The sequence below is a fragment of the Vitis riparia genome, chromosome 10, assembly GCF_004353265.1.
Source record: "Vitis riparia cultivar Riparia Gloire de Montpellier isolate 1030 chromosome 10, EGFV_Vit.rip_1.0, whole genome shotgun sequence".
In the NCBI taxonomy this organism is placed as follows: domain Eukaryota; kingdom Viridiplantae; phylum Streptophyta; class Magnoliopsida; order Vitales; family Vitaceae; genus Vitis; species Vitis riparia.
In genome coordinates, this window is record NC_048440.1 from 780,656 (window position 1) to 793,452 (window position 12,797).

General features: G+C 38.9%; 1 protein-coding gene across 5 annotated transcripts in view; it reads left to right on the forward strand.

Annotated features, from left to right (window-relative positions):
* The window catches only part of LOC117923595 (protease 2-like), a 44,003-nt gene that overhangs the window by 15,273 nt on the left and 15,933 nt on the right, over positions 1-12,797 (forward strand). For all 5 annotated transcript variants that reach the window (XR_004652649.1, XM_034841959.1, XM_034841960.1 and 2 more), the window contains exon 5: positions 6,534-6,825. Coding sequence is in view for 4 of the 5 variants with exons in the window: in XM_034841959.1 (XP_034697850.1) it covers positions 6,534-6,825 (292 nt within the window). In the remaining variant the exon portion in view is untranslated. The remainder of the gene's footprint in view (positions 1-6,533; positions 6,826-12,797) is intronic.

The following is a 12,797-nucleotide window of genomic DNA, read 5'->3' on the forward strand; positions in this document are numbered from 1 at the left end:
GATTGAAGCAGTTGATTCTTTGTTGGGAAAATTGTGGGTTTTAGGTAAATTCTTTGGTTTTGTAAGTAGTGCACTGAATTGAACTTTCTCAATGAAATATTTTTACCCTAGTGGCAGCTTCTATGTGAAGTTGGTTTGCAGCAGAGGCTAAATCTTTTGAGCTTCTGGTTGAGGTAGAGGGAGGAAAGTTGAGAGGTTGCATTTGGGAGAGATGCAGAGGGGTCACATCCTAGATCAAGTTTGGAGATGTAAGCTTACGTTGTTTGTTGGGTGGAGTCGAAGCCTGCTGTAGGGAGAATGGAGATAGGAAGTGGGCCCTTGCCTGGGAGGAGAGGGGAAGGAAATATAGGCTGGAACGACGTTCAAACGAGGTTGGAAATTATTGTTCCAGAAGGGAAGGGACTGTTGGGGGGTTGGAACACCCTGGTGGAGAAATTTAGAGGTCTTGGAGTGGAACTTTATGGAGGGGCTAAGCCTCCAATCACCCTAGAAGCTCAGTAGAGGGAGAAGGGGGCGGTTTCAGGGTTGTTTTTGGAGTTTGCAAAGTCAAAACCTGAAAGGTTAGGAGATTCAATGTGATTGGAAGGGGGGCTAAAAGAGATGCAGGGAAGATTGCAACAGCTGAATCATTGCTTGGTGGGCTGGTGGGGCAATTCCTTGCCTCCTATTCTAGACTTGGATTTTCTTAGGAGTTGGGTGAATCTTTAGTGGCTCCCAAAGAGGAGACTGAGAATTGCAGTGTTAGGTAGAGGGCTGCTGCTATTTGAGTTCGAGACATTGTGGGAGGCTAAGCAAGTCCTTGCTGGAGGAAGAAGGTGGGTTTAGGAGAATTTCTTGTGTTTGGAGAAGTGAAGCCCGGAGGTGGGGTGTTTTCGGAAGGAATTTCATGCTAATGAGGCTTGGGTTAGGGTATTGGGTCTCCCTCTTCATCCGTGGAGCCATGAGGTGTTAAAAAGGATTTAGAGATGGCTGAGCTACAATGGGCCAGAATCTTGGTGAAGTTGGATGAAGTTTGCCTAGTTCAGCCCAGGTTGTGGTGGGGTCAATGTGTTTTTTTATTCTCTTGTGGTGGGAATTTCCGCCATGGTTTGTAAAGGTGGTGCCATCTCATGGGAACCATGTGAATTGTGTTACTGTGGCTAGGGAAGAAAGTGAGGGAAGTTCACATGCTACCTGCGGTGGAAGGTCAAAAGAAAGATCGGTGCAGGTGGAGGCATAGTGCGAGGTATAGGACGTGTTGCCTCTGGGTGATCTTCTGAAGGATGGTGTAGCTTTTGCTGTTGCTTGTTTTGCAAGGATGCGGGCTGTGGGGACTGTGAAGGCTAGTGAGGAGGGGAGTTTATGGGGCAACGGTTTGACTGAGGGTAGTAACGTGTCAGTCGAAGCAATATGGGTGTATTGGGAAGTGGGTCAAATGATTTGGGAAGCGGGGTTGGTGGTGAGGGAAGTGGCTCGGGTGGGCTGGGTTATTTGGAAACCGAACTGTTGATTGGGCTAGACTCACTTAAGAAAAAGAGTAGGGAGAAAGGGGATTTTGGGCCTTATTGTCTGAAGGGCGTTGCAATGGACTTTGAGGGGGAAGGTGGAAAGGATTTTGGGCCTATCGAAGTGGGCCTTTAGGGGGGCCGGGGGGGATTTTTTTAATGACCCAAAGTCTTCAGTTGGGGTTCTTTTAGCTAAGGCTCCAGAAAGAGCTGAGTTGGGGATTGAAGGAGAGGAGTTGAGAGATGGTATCCTCAATGGGGCCTTGAGGGAACCAGTGGAGGCGATGACTCTGGAGGAGGTATTTAGGACGGCAGCCACCGGCAAAGCCCTCTTCTCGAGGGGTGTCAGGGCTTTTCTTCTACTTCTACTCTTTCTTTTTGTTTTAGCTGGGCCTTGGAGAAGGATGGGTCTTTTGGCCTAGGAAGGGTGGAAGACGTTGATAGAGAAGAGAGTATGGTACCGCTGAGAGTGCAGATGCCGTTGAGGCTTTTGTTGACTAGGAGCCACTTGCAGGATTGGACGACCAGAGAGGAAGATTTTGTCCTTGATGGAAGTGGGCGAAAGGAGTGAAAGACTGGTGGTGGAGGGGCTATCGCAGGAAGATGGGGGACTGGAGGAGGTTGGGAAGATAGCTGTCTGGCGAAGTTTAGCAAATTGCTTGGATTCCTGACAAAAGGATTTGAAGAGGAAATTCTGAATATGCTCCAAAGGATAAAGACCAGAAGAGAAAAGAGCAAAAAGAGAGTCCACCCTGTGTCTACTAGGTTTGAACAGGAGTTGAAGAAACTTGAATGCTTGATCAATTATAACGGAGGAAAAAAAAAGGAACGGGCTGTATAAAGGAGGAGGGGACAAAGAGTCGTGCCTTACATGAAGTTGAAAATTTTGTTCTAGAATGTAAGAGGAGTGAATGATGTCAATAAGAGGAAATTAATCAAGGCTTTAATTAGGTCTCAAATTGTGGATTTGGTGTGTTTGCAGGAGACTAAAAAGCAAGAATTGTCTCTTGGGGTGGTGTGTAGCGTAGGAGTGGGGAGATTTCTAGAGTGGGGTGCAGTGAATGCTAGGGGTGTGGCTGGAGGCGTGGTAGTTTTATGGGATTACAGAGTTCAGTTTTTTTTTAATAACAACCATACTATACAAAGATTGACCTTTAGGGGGAGCAAATGGGACCAGAACATTAGTCGCAGAACTGGTTAATCTCATTACCAACACCAGTTTGGAGTATTCAAGAAAATGAGGAGAACTTGGAGAATTCCTTGGAGACCACGCACAATGATAGGACAGTGGAGATGCAAGTGTATGCTAGAAAACCTCAGGATCAATCTAGGTTGGTTGAAGGTCCTAATTTTTGAAAGCAAAACCAATCATCAACTTCAAATGAAGACATGGTTTCTATACCCCTTGAATCCAATAGTAATCCTTTTAGTACTGCTTTAATTTCTACTCCTCTCTTCGATACTGATCTTGATATTCCTATAACAATCCGTAAGGGTGTTAGGAGTTGCACCAAACACCCGATCTCAAATTTTATGTCTTAACATATGATTATAGGAACCTATAAGGCATTTACCTCTCATATAAATTCAGAGTTAATTCTAAGGAATGTTGAAGAAGCCCTTGCTAACCTGAAGTGGAAGCTATAAATGCTCTAAAGAAGAATGAGTGTTGGGATATTGTTGATTTACCCAAAGGAAAACAGCCAATGGGATGCAAATGGATTTTTTCACAAGGCGGATGGTTCTGTGGATAGATATAAGGTGTGACTTGTGGCAAAAGGTTACACACAAATCAATGGTATAGATTACTAAGAAACCTTTGCCCTTGTGGCAAAGATGAACTCTATCAGAATTCGACTCTTTCTTGTGGCTAATTACAACTTGCCACTACAACAATTTGATGTAAAAAACGCCTTCTTACATGGAAATCTTGAGGAAAAGATACATGAACCTTCCATTGAGTTTTGGAGAGAATAATGGAAGGAAATGCAAACTAAAAAAAAAATCCCTAAACGGCCTGAAACAATCACCTATAGCATGTTTGAAAGATTTGATCAATCATTCTTGAAGTTTGGTTTTCATCAAAGTCAGGCAAACAACCTAGTGTAACCTGATAGAACAAAACATATTGAGATAGACAAACACTTCATCAAAGAGAAAATTGCTAGTGGAATGATTTGTACTTCATTCATTTCTTTCAAGTTGTAACTAGCAGATGTCTTCACTAAAGGAGTTTTTAATTCAAGGTTCAACTCAATGATCAACAAGCTGGGAATGAAGGATATTTTTTAATTAGTTTGAGGGGAATTGTTGGAAATCAGTCACTGATCTCAAGGAAATCAGCTACTGATCTCAAGGAAATCAACCACTAATCTCAAGAAAATCAACCATTGAGCTCACCCTTGATTGATGGAAATCATCCATTGATTTCACCCTTAATTCCAGGGGTTAATTAGCTATCTTTGACTAGTCTAAGACCATTTTAGGAAGTTATTTTATTTAGTCAACTTTGTAATTAGGCTGACAAATATTCGTAGCCCTAATTTTTTAGAAGATTATGCTTTTCCTTTTCTTAGATTATTTCTCCTGTATAAATATGTATACTCTACTGTCAATAAATAACAATTTCAATCGAATTCTAAACCGATATATATATATATATATGTCTGTCTTTTTTCTGTTTTCTTGTCATCCACCCAGTGATCGTCTCCTTTGGGCATATTTTCTTTCTTACAATGCATTAATTTTTGCATGTAATTCTGGAGAGGTCAGCTTTGTCCTAAATCCAGTTGTTGTTTTAAGTATGTGAAACTTTCATGAATTATGATCTTGAAGCAAATATAATGTTAATGTCCATGTTGTATAGTAAAGTGGACAATCATATCACAGCATGTCCAGATATCTTCTCTCTGCCCATGCATATTTTCACACCTGATTATATGAAAATGTCCAATTCAATGTTATCAACAAGGTGACATCTAGGCAATGACTTCAAACAATGTGCTTAGGTAATGGGCAAGCCACTCTTTAAAGCTTAGGTGATGGAGTTATTCGTAGATATTGTTGCCTTATTACGGATAGCTCCTCATATTCAAAATCAATATACATCATTGCGTTGGATACATTTTTTATAATGTTATCCCTTGGAAACTTAGAAAACTAAAGAACTAGAAGTTAAAATATATAAGCCATCCAATAGGAATGCCTATGAACCAAAGCATCCTCACTTAGACTTGCTTCTATTGTCCATTAACAACTTGCTAGTCAACTCATAAAGTGAATGTCCGGCAAATCCCTTGGTTAAAATGTCAACTAGTTGCCTATCTGTGGAGATGTATGGGATATAGATGAGATCACTGACTAATTTCTCCTTGATGAAATGTCGGTCCACCTTAACATGTTTCGTATGATCATATTGAATTGGATTATGAGCAATATTGATTGTTGATTTATTGTCACAATAGAGTTTCATAGTTCCTTCGCATTGAATTTTGATATCTTCAAGAATCATCTTTAATCATAACAACTCGCAAAGGATATTAGAAGTGAATCAATGGGATGAATTTGCCATGTGGTCTATTGCTCCTAAGTCAATCAAGGAGACTAATAGTTGAAGTTTATCATCATTTTATCAAGGAGAAACTGGCTAGTGGGTTGGTATGCCCCTCATGCATCCTCAGAAAGATAGTTGGTTGACATATTGACTAAGGAATTTGTAGGTGAACCATTTCAATCTATCACAAACAAGTTGGGAATGGAGAACATTTACTGACCAGCTTAAGAGGGAGTATTGGTGCAGTGATTGTAAAATTCTCTTACTATCAGTAAAGCAGCTCTTTTTACATTGTCCTTTGACGTTGGGGTTGTGCACAAATTATTTAGATTAGCCAAGATGGATTAGGCTCCTTTGAGGAGTATTTGGGACATGATGACCATCTCATATAAGGGATTGGGAAGCTCTAAGAGAGGCCTAGTACTGTGGCATACCGCTTGTCTTGCTTTGATTTGGGTTGTATGGCGGGAAAGAAATGTTAGGATTTTTTAGGACAAAGCAAGGACTTCAGAGGTTCTTTGGGATGCCATTCATTTCCTTGCTTTCTTTTAGGCCTCTAGCACCACAACTTTTAAAGGCATTCCCCTTAATGTGGTTCAACTTGATTGGTTATCAGTATGTAGTTCCAAGAGTGTGGGTTAGTAAGGAGAGATTGCTATTTGTATTTATCATATGATTTATGGTATACCACAGGTGTTTAGGTTTACTTACTACCTTAGAGGTTCCATTTGTTTAGCTTTTGTTCGTGGGATGATTCCGCATCCTTTGATTGTACTTCTTAAATCCTAATTTAATATATTACATTGTTGTTTCTCATAAAAAAATAAAATAAAAAATAATAAAAAAATAAATAAAAAGTTGTAAATTTTCTTACTTCTCACAAAGTTGGTCATAGATTAACCATTAACATTCAAAGAGCAACAACTCCTTGATGAAGGATTATACAACATATATAGGTTAGGATATGATTTGAACCTGTTTCTCCTTTTGTACTGTTGACTTGATTTTTGTAATTAGGACTAATTTAGTTGCTGATTTATTTCCTATAATTAGTGGTTGATTTAGTGGAGTAATTCTAGGCCTAAAATAGAGTAATTTTCATTTTTTGCTTTTTCCCATTGTAAATATTATAAATAGTCCATAAATATATCCTGTGAATACACAAGTATATTCAGAGATCATTCTCTATTTTCAAAATCACCACCTTGTCTTTTGTCCTAGGCAATAGAAGCTCCTATTACCTTAAGTTCTCCTTCGCCTTTTACAATGTTGGTCCAATCATTCCATAAAAAAGGAAAATTTGTGCAACAGGCTGTTGCACTGATGCACTTTTTTATCATTGCTCCTGTGTAGCATGCAAGGTGGCCATTTGTCAAACCACTTTTGATGTAATTGAATTACACATTCTAGAATATATTACATAGACATGCAACATCTTTGGTGATGGCATGTGTTTTAGTGACTAAAACCTTATTAAGTTTTTGGATTTTTTCCAGTGTAAAGATTCAGAAGATACAACTTTTCAGTGATCATCTTGTAGTGTATGAGCGTGAAAACGGTCTGCCCAAGGTAACTGTGTATCGCCTCCCAGCAGTTGGAGAACCACTTACAAGTCTTCAAGGTGGTCAGATTATTGATCTTCTTGATCCTGTATACACGGTGGATCCATCAGAATCACAATTCTCTTCCAGCATTTTGCGGTTTTCTTATAGCTCATTGAGGACTCCTCGCTCTGTATATGATTATGATATGAGAACAGGCATTTCTGTTTTGAAAAAGATTGAAACGGTAAGTTATATGTATGGTTACTTTTAAAAAATTTACATTGCTCATTGTGTTTTAAGATAACAAATCTAGGTTGTTGTTAATTGTTTTGTTGGCTCTTGTTAATGAGAATATTCTCTTCTTGCTATCCTTGGATCTTTTTTTCCTTCTTATATGCATTCAAGTAAGTGCTCAGTTGTTAGAATGCATGCCTTCTTTTGTTTTCTCCAAGTGCATTATTGTTGAAAACATTACAGTCATTTTCCTTTGTTTTTGGCAAACATGATGGCTTTTGAAATGTTGGAATATGGTCCATACAAGGTTTAAACTCCCCTTGCTAGTTGGATTGACATAGAGAAACAATTTTGCAAGTTGATTTCACATTTTATTAGAGATGTTAATAGCTTTTGTTGTGGTACATTAACTGTAGTCATGGTGTCCTGTGATGGGGAACAGGACTGAATGTTGTTTTGGTTGGATGTATGATGTGGGCCAGAGCCTTTAGACAATGTTTCCTAGACCTTTATGCCATAGCCTAGAATGTTAAGAGTTATTTATTTAGTTACTATTTCTCTTTCTTATTTAGTTATTATATTAGAATTATTCTCTTTCTTTTTAGGAGTAAGGGTAAGTTAGTCTTTATTGCCTTTTATTAAGTCTATTTAAACTCTAATGGTGTTGTATTTTTTTTCTGAAGAGTGTTCATAATAAGAAATCCTTTTTTTTTTTTTTCTTTGAATCTTTTTTGGATTTCACATAGAATAGGTCTAGAGTGTAGTTGTGGTTTCCAGATTACAGGAAGGGCATATAGGGCCTGATTTTTTCTAATCCTTGCTCTGTCAGACGGTTTCCAAACTGGGAACCGGAGTCTGTGGAGGTCTTTAGGATCATCTATGGGGTTAGAGGAGGGTTCAAATGCATTCAACTGAATCAGGCTAATGATGGCAAGTTATCAGTAAAATCCTATGTCAAGGATCTGGATGGTCTGCCAGGGAGGTCCAAGAGGGCTTCCCTAGGAAAAAGAGGAGAAGCATCTCTGAACAGAGTTTCCCCATGGGAATTTTATGGGAGTTTTTGCCTCTTTGAAATATTCCCAAAATATCACAAAAATTTTCATAGTTTTTCTCAAAAAGCCTGGATCTTCCACTGGAAAGAGTTTGAGATTTTTTCTATGAGTCTTTGAAAGTTCCATGATTGGTTTGAGAACTTGATTGAAGAAGACCAGAATTTTAAATGCACAGCTCTGCGGATCCAATGTTTGGAGTTACTTTACTCCTTTTTGATTTATGGATTCTGTAATTAAGACAGATGTTCTTACATATGAGGTTGACTCCGTGGTGACTCATGTCTCAATTCAGCAGTCAATTTTCAAAACCACATGCCCTGCTTTAGCACCATGTCTCATTTGCCAGTGTAGAGCACATGATTTGTTGACTTTCCAATTTTCCTATGATGCCGACATGAATGGAAGGTTCCTGTGGAATTTTTCTTGGTCAATCAAGAACAATGTTATACCTCAAGATAGCACTTTAGATGTATTAGTGTTTGCTTCTCACAAACTGGTAACTGCATGTGTGAGCACTTTGAAGAGTCCATTACCATTTGCTTCATTTTAATGTAGCTTTTAAGTTTTGGTACTCTCTTTGATGGTGATGGGCCTGTCTGGGTGTTGTCAAAGAAAATAAGGACCCTGTTAAGGGTTGGTGTGGCCTTGCCAGTGTGTGGACAATATGGAATGAAATAAATAAGAGTAAGAATTGATTCATAATAACTAATAACTAAGATTGCTTGGGGTTGGATAATCTATCAAATGCTGATTAAGTGTGGATGATACAGGTTGTTTAAGGAGAGAGATTCATTGGTGGGGCCTTATCAGTGAATGTTATTGAAACCTAGCCCTATATAGTATTGGAGTGTGGGACCTACAGGGCTCTAGTTACCTAGGGGCAAGATCTGGTTTTTTGGTTGGTGCTGGAGTAGGTACCTCTGACAGAGCATTTGGCACTGTTTGCTAAAGGAAAGCAGCAACTTAGATAGGAGCCCATTCTAGGATTCATTTTGGGGGACCATCTTAATCAAAATGGTTATCTATGCTATGTTACAAGACTGCTGAAAGAAATAAGAGTTGTTGGGTTGTGTTAAAATGGGTTAGAAAATTGGATAGCAAAATAGTTTGTACAAGGAATTTAGTGAGTTAGTATTATGATGAGCTCATCAGATCCGATCATCTTAGAGATTAAAGACTTTTTCGAGTTTGATGCACATAAAATATTTCATGACAAGACTTCCATACCGCTTTAGGATGGGTAATTGACACAAAATATGGGATGAAAAATAATAAGTTCTTTATATTAGATTGACTATACACAGTTTCTATAGGAGATTACAAGAGAAGAAATAGGAAACTAACTTATTCCTAAATCATAAAACTATCTATTTACAGAAATAGGAAACTAACATAATAGGAAAATGATTCTCCTATTCTATTTACAACTCAACACTCCCCCTCAAGTTGATGAATAGATGTCTTTCATTCCCAACTTGAATACAAGATTGTGAAACATTGAACTGTTCAGCCCTTTTGTTAGGATATTAGTTAATTGATGTTCTGATGGAATATAGGACATACACACTACTCCTTCCTCTAATTTTTCTTTGATGAAATGCCTATCAATCTCAATATGTTTTGTCATATCGTGTTGTACAGGGTTATGAACAATATTGATAGTTGACTTGTTGTCACAATAGAGCTTCATAGGACCATCCCACTTGATTCTCAAATCATCTAGTATAATCTTCAACCAAAGTAGTTCACACAACGCTTGAGCAATGATCCTAAACTCTGATTTTGTAGTCAACCTTGCTACCACATACTGCTTTTTATTTCTCCATGTTACCAGATTACCTCCAAGAAAAGTACAATACCCTTTAGTTGATCTTCGATCCACTAGGGAACCTGCATAGTTAGCGTCGGTGTATGCTTTTAGAGCAAGAGTATTGTTCTTCTTGAACAAAATTCCTTTCCCGGGGTTGCTTTTCAAGTAATGCAGCACCCTGTAAGTAGCTTGAAGATGAGGTTCTCTTAGATCATGCATGAATTGATTGATCACGCTCACCAATAGGCAATGTCTGGCCGAGTCTGAGCAAGGTATATGAGCCTACCAACCAGCCTCTGGTACATTCTTTTATCCACCACTGGTTCTTCTTTAGCTTCTCCCAACTTATGGTTTGGATCTAATGGGGTAGAGACTGGTTTACACCCAATCTTCCCTGTTTCTGCTAATAAATTAGTCACATACTTTTGTTGAGAGATGAAGATCCCTTGTGTGGAATATGCCACCTTAATACCGAGGAAGTACTTCAATTTCCCTAGTTCCTTTATCTCAAACTCTGTTGTTAATCTCTGCTTCACTTCATGCTTTTCTCTCTCATCATTTCAAGTCACTATGATGTCGTCAACATAGACTAGAAGAGCAGTTACTCCCCCTGCAGCTGAGTGCTTAATGAAGAGAGTGTAGTCACCTTGGCTTTGTTTGTACCCAAACTCTTTCATGACTTTTGCAAATATCCCAAACCAAGCCCTAGGAGATTGTTTTAACCGATAAAGGGCCTTTTTCAGCTTACACACCTTGTTACCTGTGTTTCCCTCAAATCCTGGTGGGATGTTCATGTAAATCCCTTCATTTAAATCACCATGAAGAAATGCATTTTTAACATCATACTGTAGGAGTTGCCAATTGTAGTGGGCAGCTAGTGACAACAGGATTCTTACAGTATTCATTTTTGCAACTGGAGCAAAAGTCTCCTGATAATCAACTCCATAAGTTTGAGTGTACCCTTTAGCTACCAATCTTGCTTTATATCTCTCAAGAGATCCATCGGCCTTATATTTCAGCATGAAAATCCACTTGCAATCAACAATGTTTTTCCCTTTCGATCTTTCAACAATCTCCCAGGTTTTATTCTAATCTAATGCACTCATCTCCTCTCTCATAGCATCCTTTCATTCCTTTTTTGTCAATGCCTCAGAAACAGTGTTAGGGATGATAGTGGTGTTTAGACTCACAATAAAATTCTTGTGGGCTGGTGATAGGTGCTTAAGAGACACATAATGTGATAGTGGATAGAGTGGTCGGTTAGTGCATTCTCTGGTGCCTTTTCCAACAGCAATGAGAAGGTCTAGTTCTAGGCTGTCTGTTGAGTCAATGGAAGTTTCACCAGGTTGTGTATATAAAGGTGGGTCTGATCTTACCGTGATTTCATTCCTAGGGTCTGAGTTGGATTCTTGGACCTGCTTTTGTTCTAGAATGGCCTTTTCCCTTGAATACACCTTAGGAAATTGTGGAAAATTGCGAGTGACACTGGCTGGAATAGGGGATGACACAGGTTTAGTGGTAAAATTGGGTGACTCAAGTGTGATTGACTCGGATGACTCAAGTTCTTCATCACCATGGGTTGAGACATGAGGAAGATCAAGAGGTTCAAAGGACTCACAAGGACTATCTTCCATCATTGAAATCTCCCCCTGAAGAGAGGACTTGGGGAAAAAAGGTTTATTTTCTGTGAAGGTGACATCTGCAGAGATGTAAAATTTTATGGCTGAGGGATTGTAACAGTTGTATCCTTTTTGAGTGGATGAGTAACCAAGGAAGACATATTTTATGGTTTGGGGGTCTAGCTTGTCTCTATGTTGACTGTGGACATGAACAAATGTAGTGCACCCAAATACCCTAGGAGTGAGCTCATTTGAGGTTCTGAAGTGTGGATAGAAACTCTTAAGTATCTCTATGGGGCTTTTGTTGTCTAACACTCGTGAGGGAATTCTATTTATCATGTATGTGGCAGTAAGAACAGCTTCCCCCCAATAGGACTTAAGAACATTCCCTTGAAAGAGTAAGGCTTGGGTTGTGTTGAGTAAATGCCCATTTTCCCTCTCGGCTACCCCATTTTGTTGGGGTGTGTTAACACATGATAAGTCATGAAGAATGCCCTGTGATTGAAAATAGGGTGATAAAATCTGGTTGAAGTAATCTCTAGCATTGTCTGTCCTAAAACTCTTTATTTTAACCCCAAATTGGTTTTGAACCATTGAGTGGAAATTAGGTATAACAATGCTAACATCAGATTTTTGTTTAAGAAGAAAGATCATGTAACCCGAGTGTAGTCATCAATTAAGGATACAAACCAAGGAGCCCCAGAAACATTAGGTATAGTCAAAGGACCCCATATGTCACTATGAATCAGATGAAAAGGATGAGAACTTCTTTTATTGCTAATAGGAAAAGATACACGAGTATGTTTTGTCAATTCACAAGTTTCGCAATGAAACTTAGAAATATCTAATCTGAAACAGATGAGGAAACATGACCTTTAAAACCCTAAAAGATGGATGACCTAGACGTAGGTGATACAACCAAATGGTATCTTTATTTGAGGAACCGAGAAAAGACAACGACAAATAATTACTAGTTTTCTGAGAGGATTCAAGGTGGTAAAGACCACTCCTTTCCTTAGCAAGTCCAATCCTCCTCCCCGGGCCTTGTTCCTGAAAAACACAATAAGAAGGGAAAAAAATAGCATAACATTTAAGATCATGGGTAAGCTTTTGAATGGAAATAAGGTTGGTCGACAATTTTGGTACATGGAGGACATTTTTAAGAATAAGGGTAGGTGTGATGTATATGTCTCCGAAACCTGCAACGGTAGCTAAAGAGCCATTGACCACTGCAATTTTCTTGTTACTTGGGCTTGGGGTATAGGTATGGAAAAGTTGAGATTTGGAGGTCATATGGTTTGTGGCACTGGAGTCTATTATCCAATAGTCATCATAAACCCTGTGTGAGGCATTTATGCAAAAAGAGAGTGAAGGTGTACCTAAAAGAGCCAAAGAACAAGTTCCAATAGGTTTGTCAAGGGATCCCAACAAACTTCTCAGCTTCTCCATTTCTTCACTATTGAGCAAGTTCCAGTAGGTTTGTAAAGAACACGTGAATAAA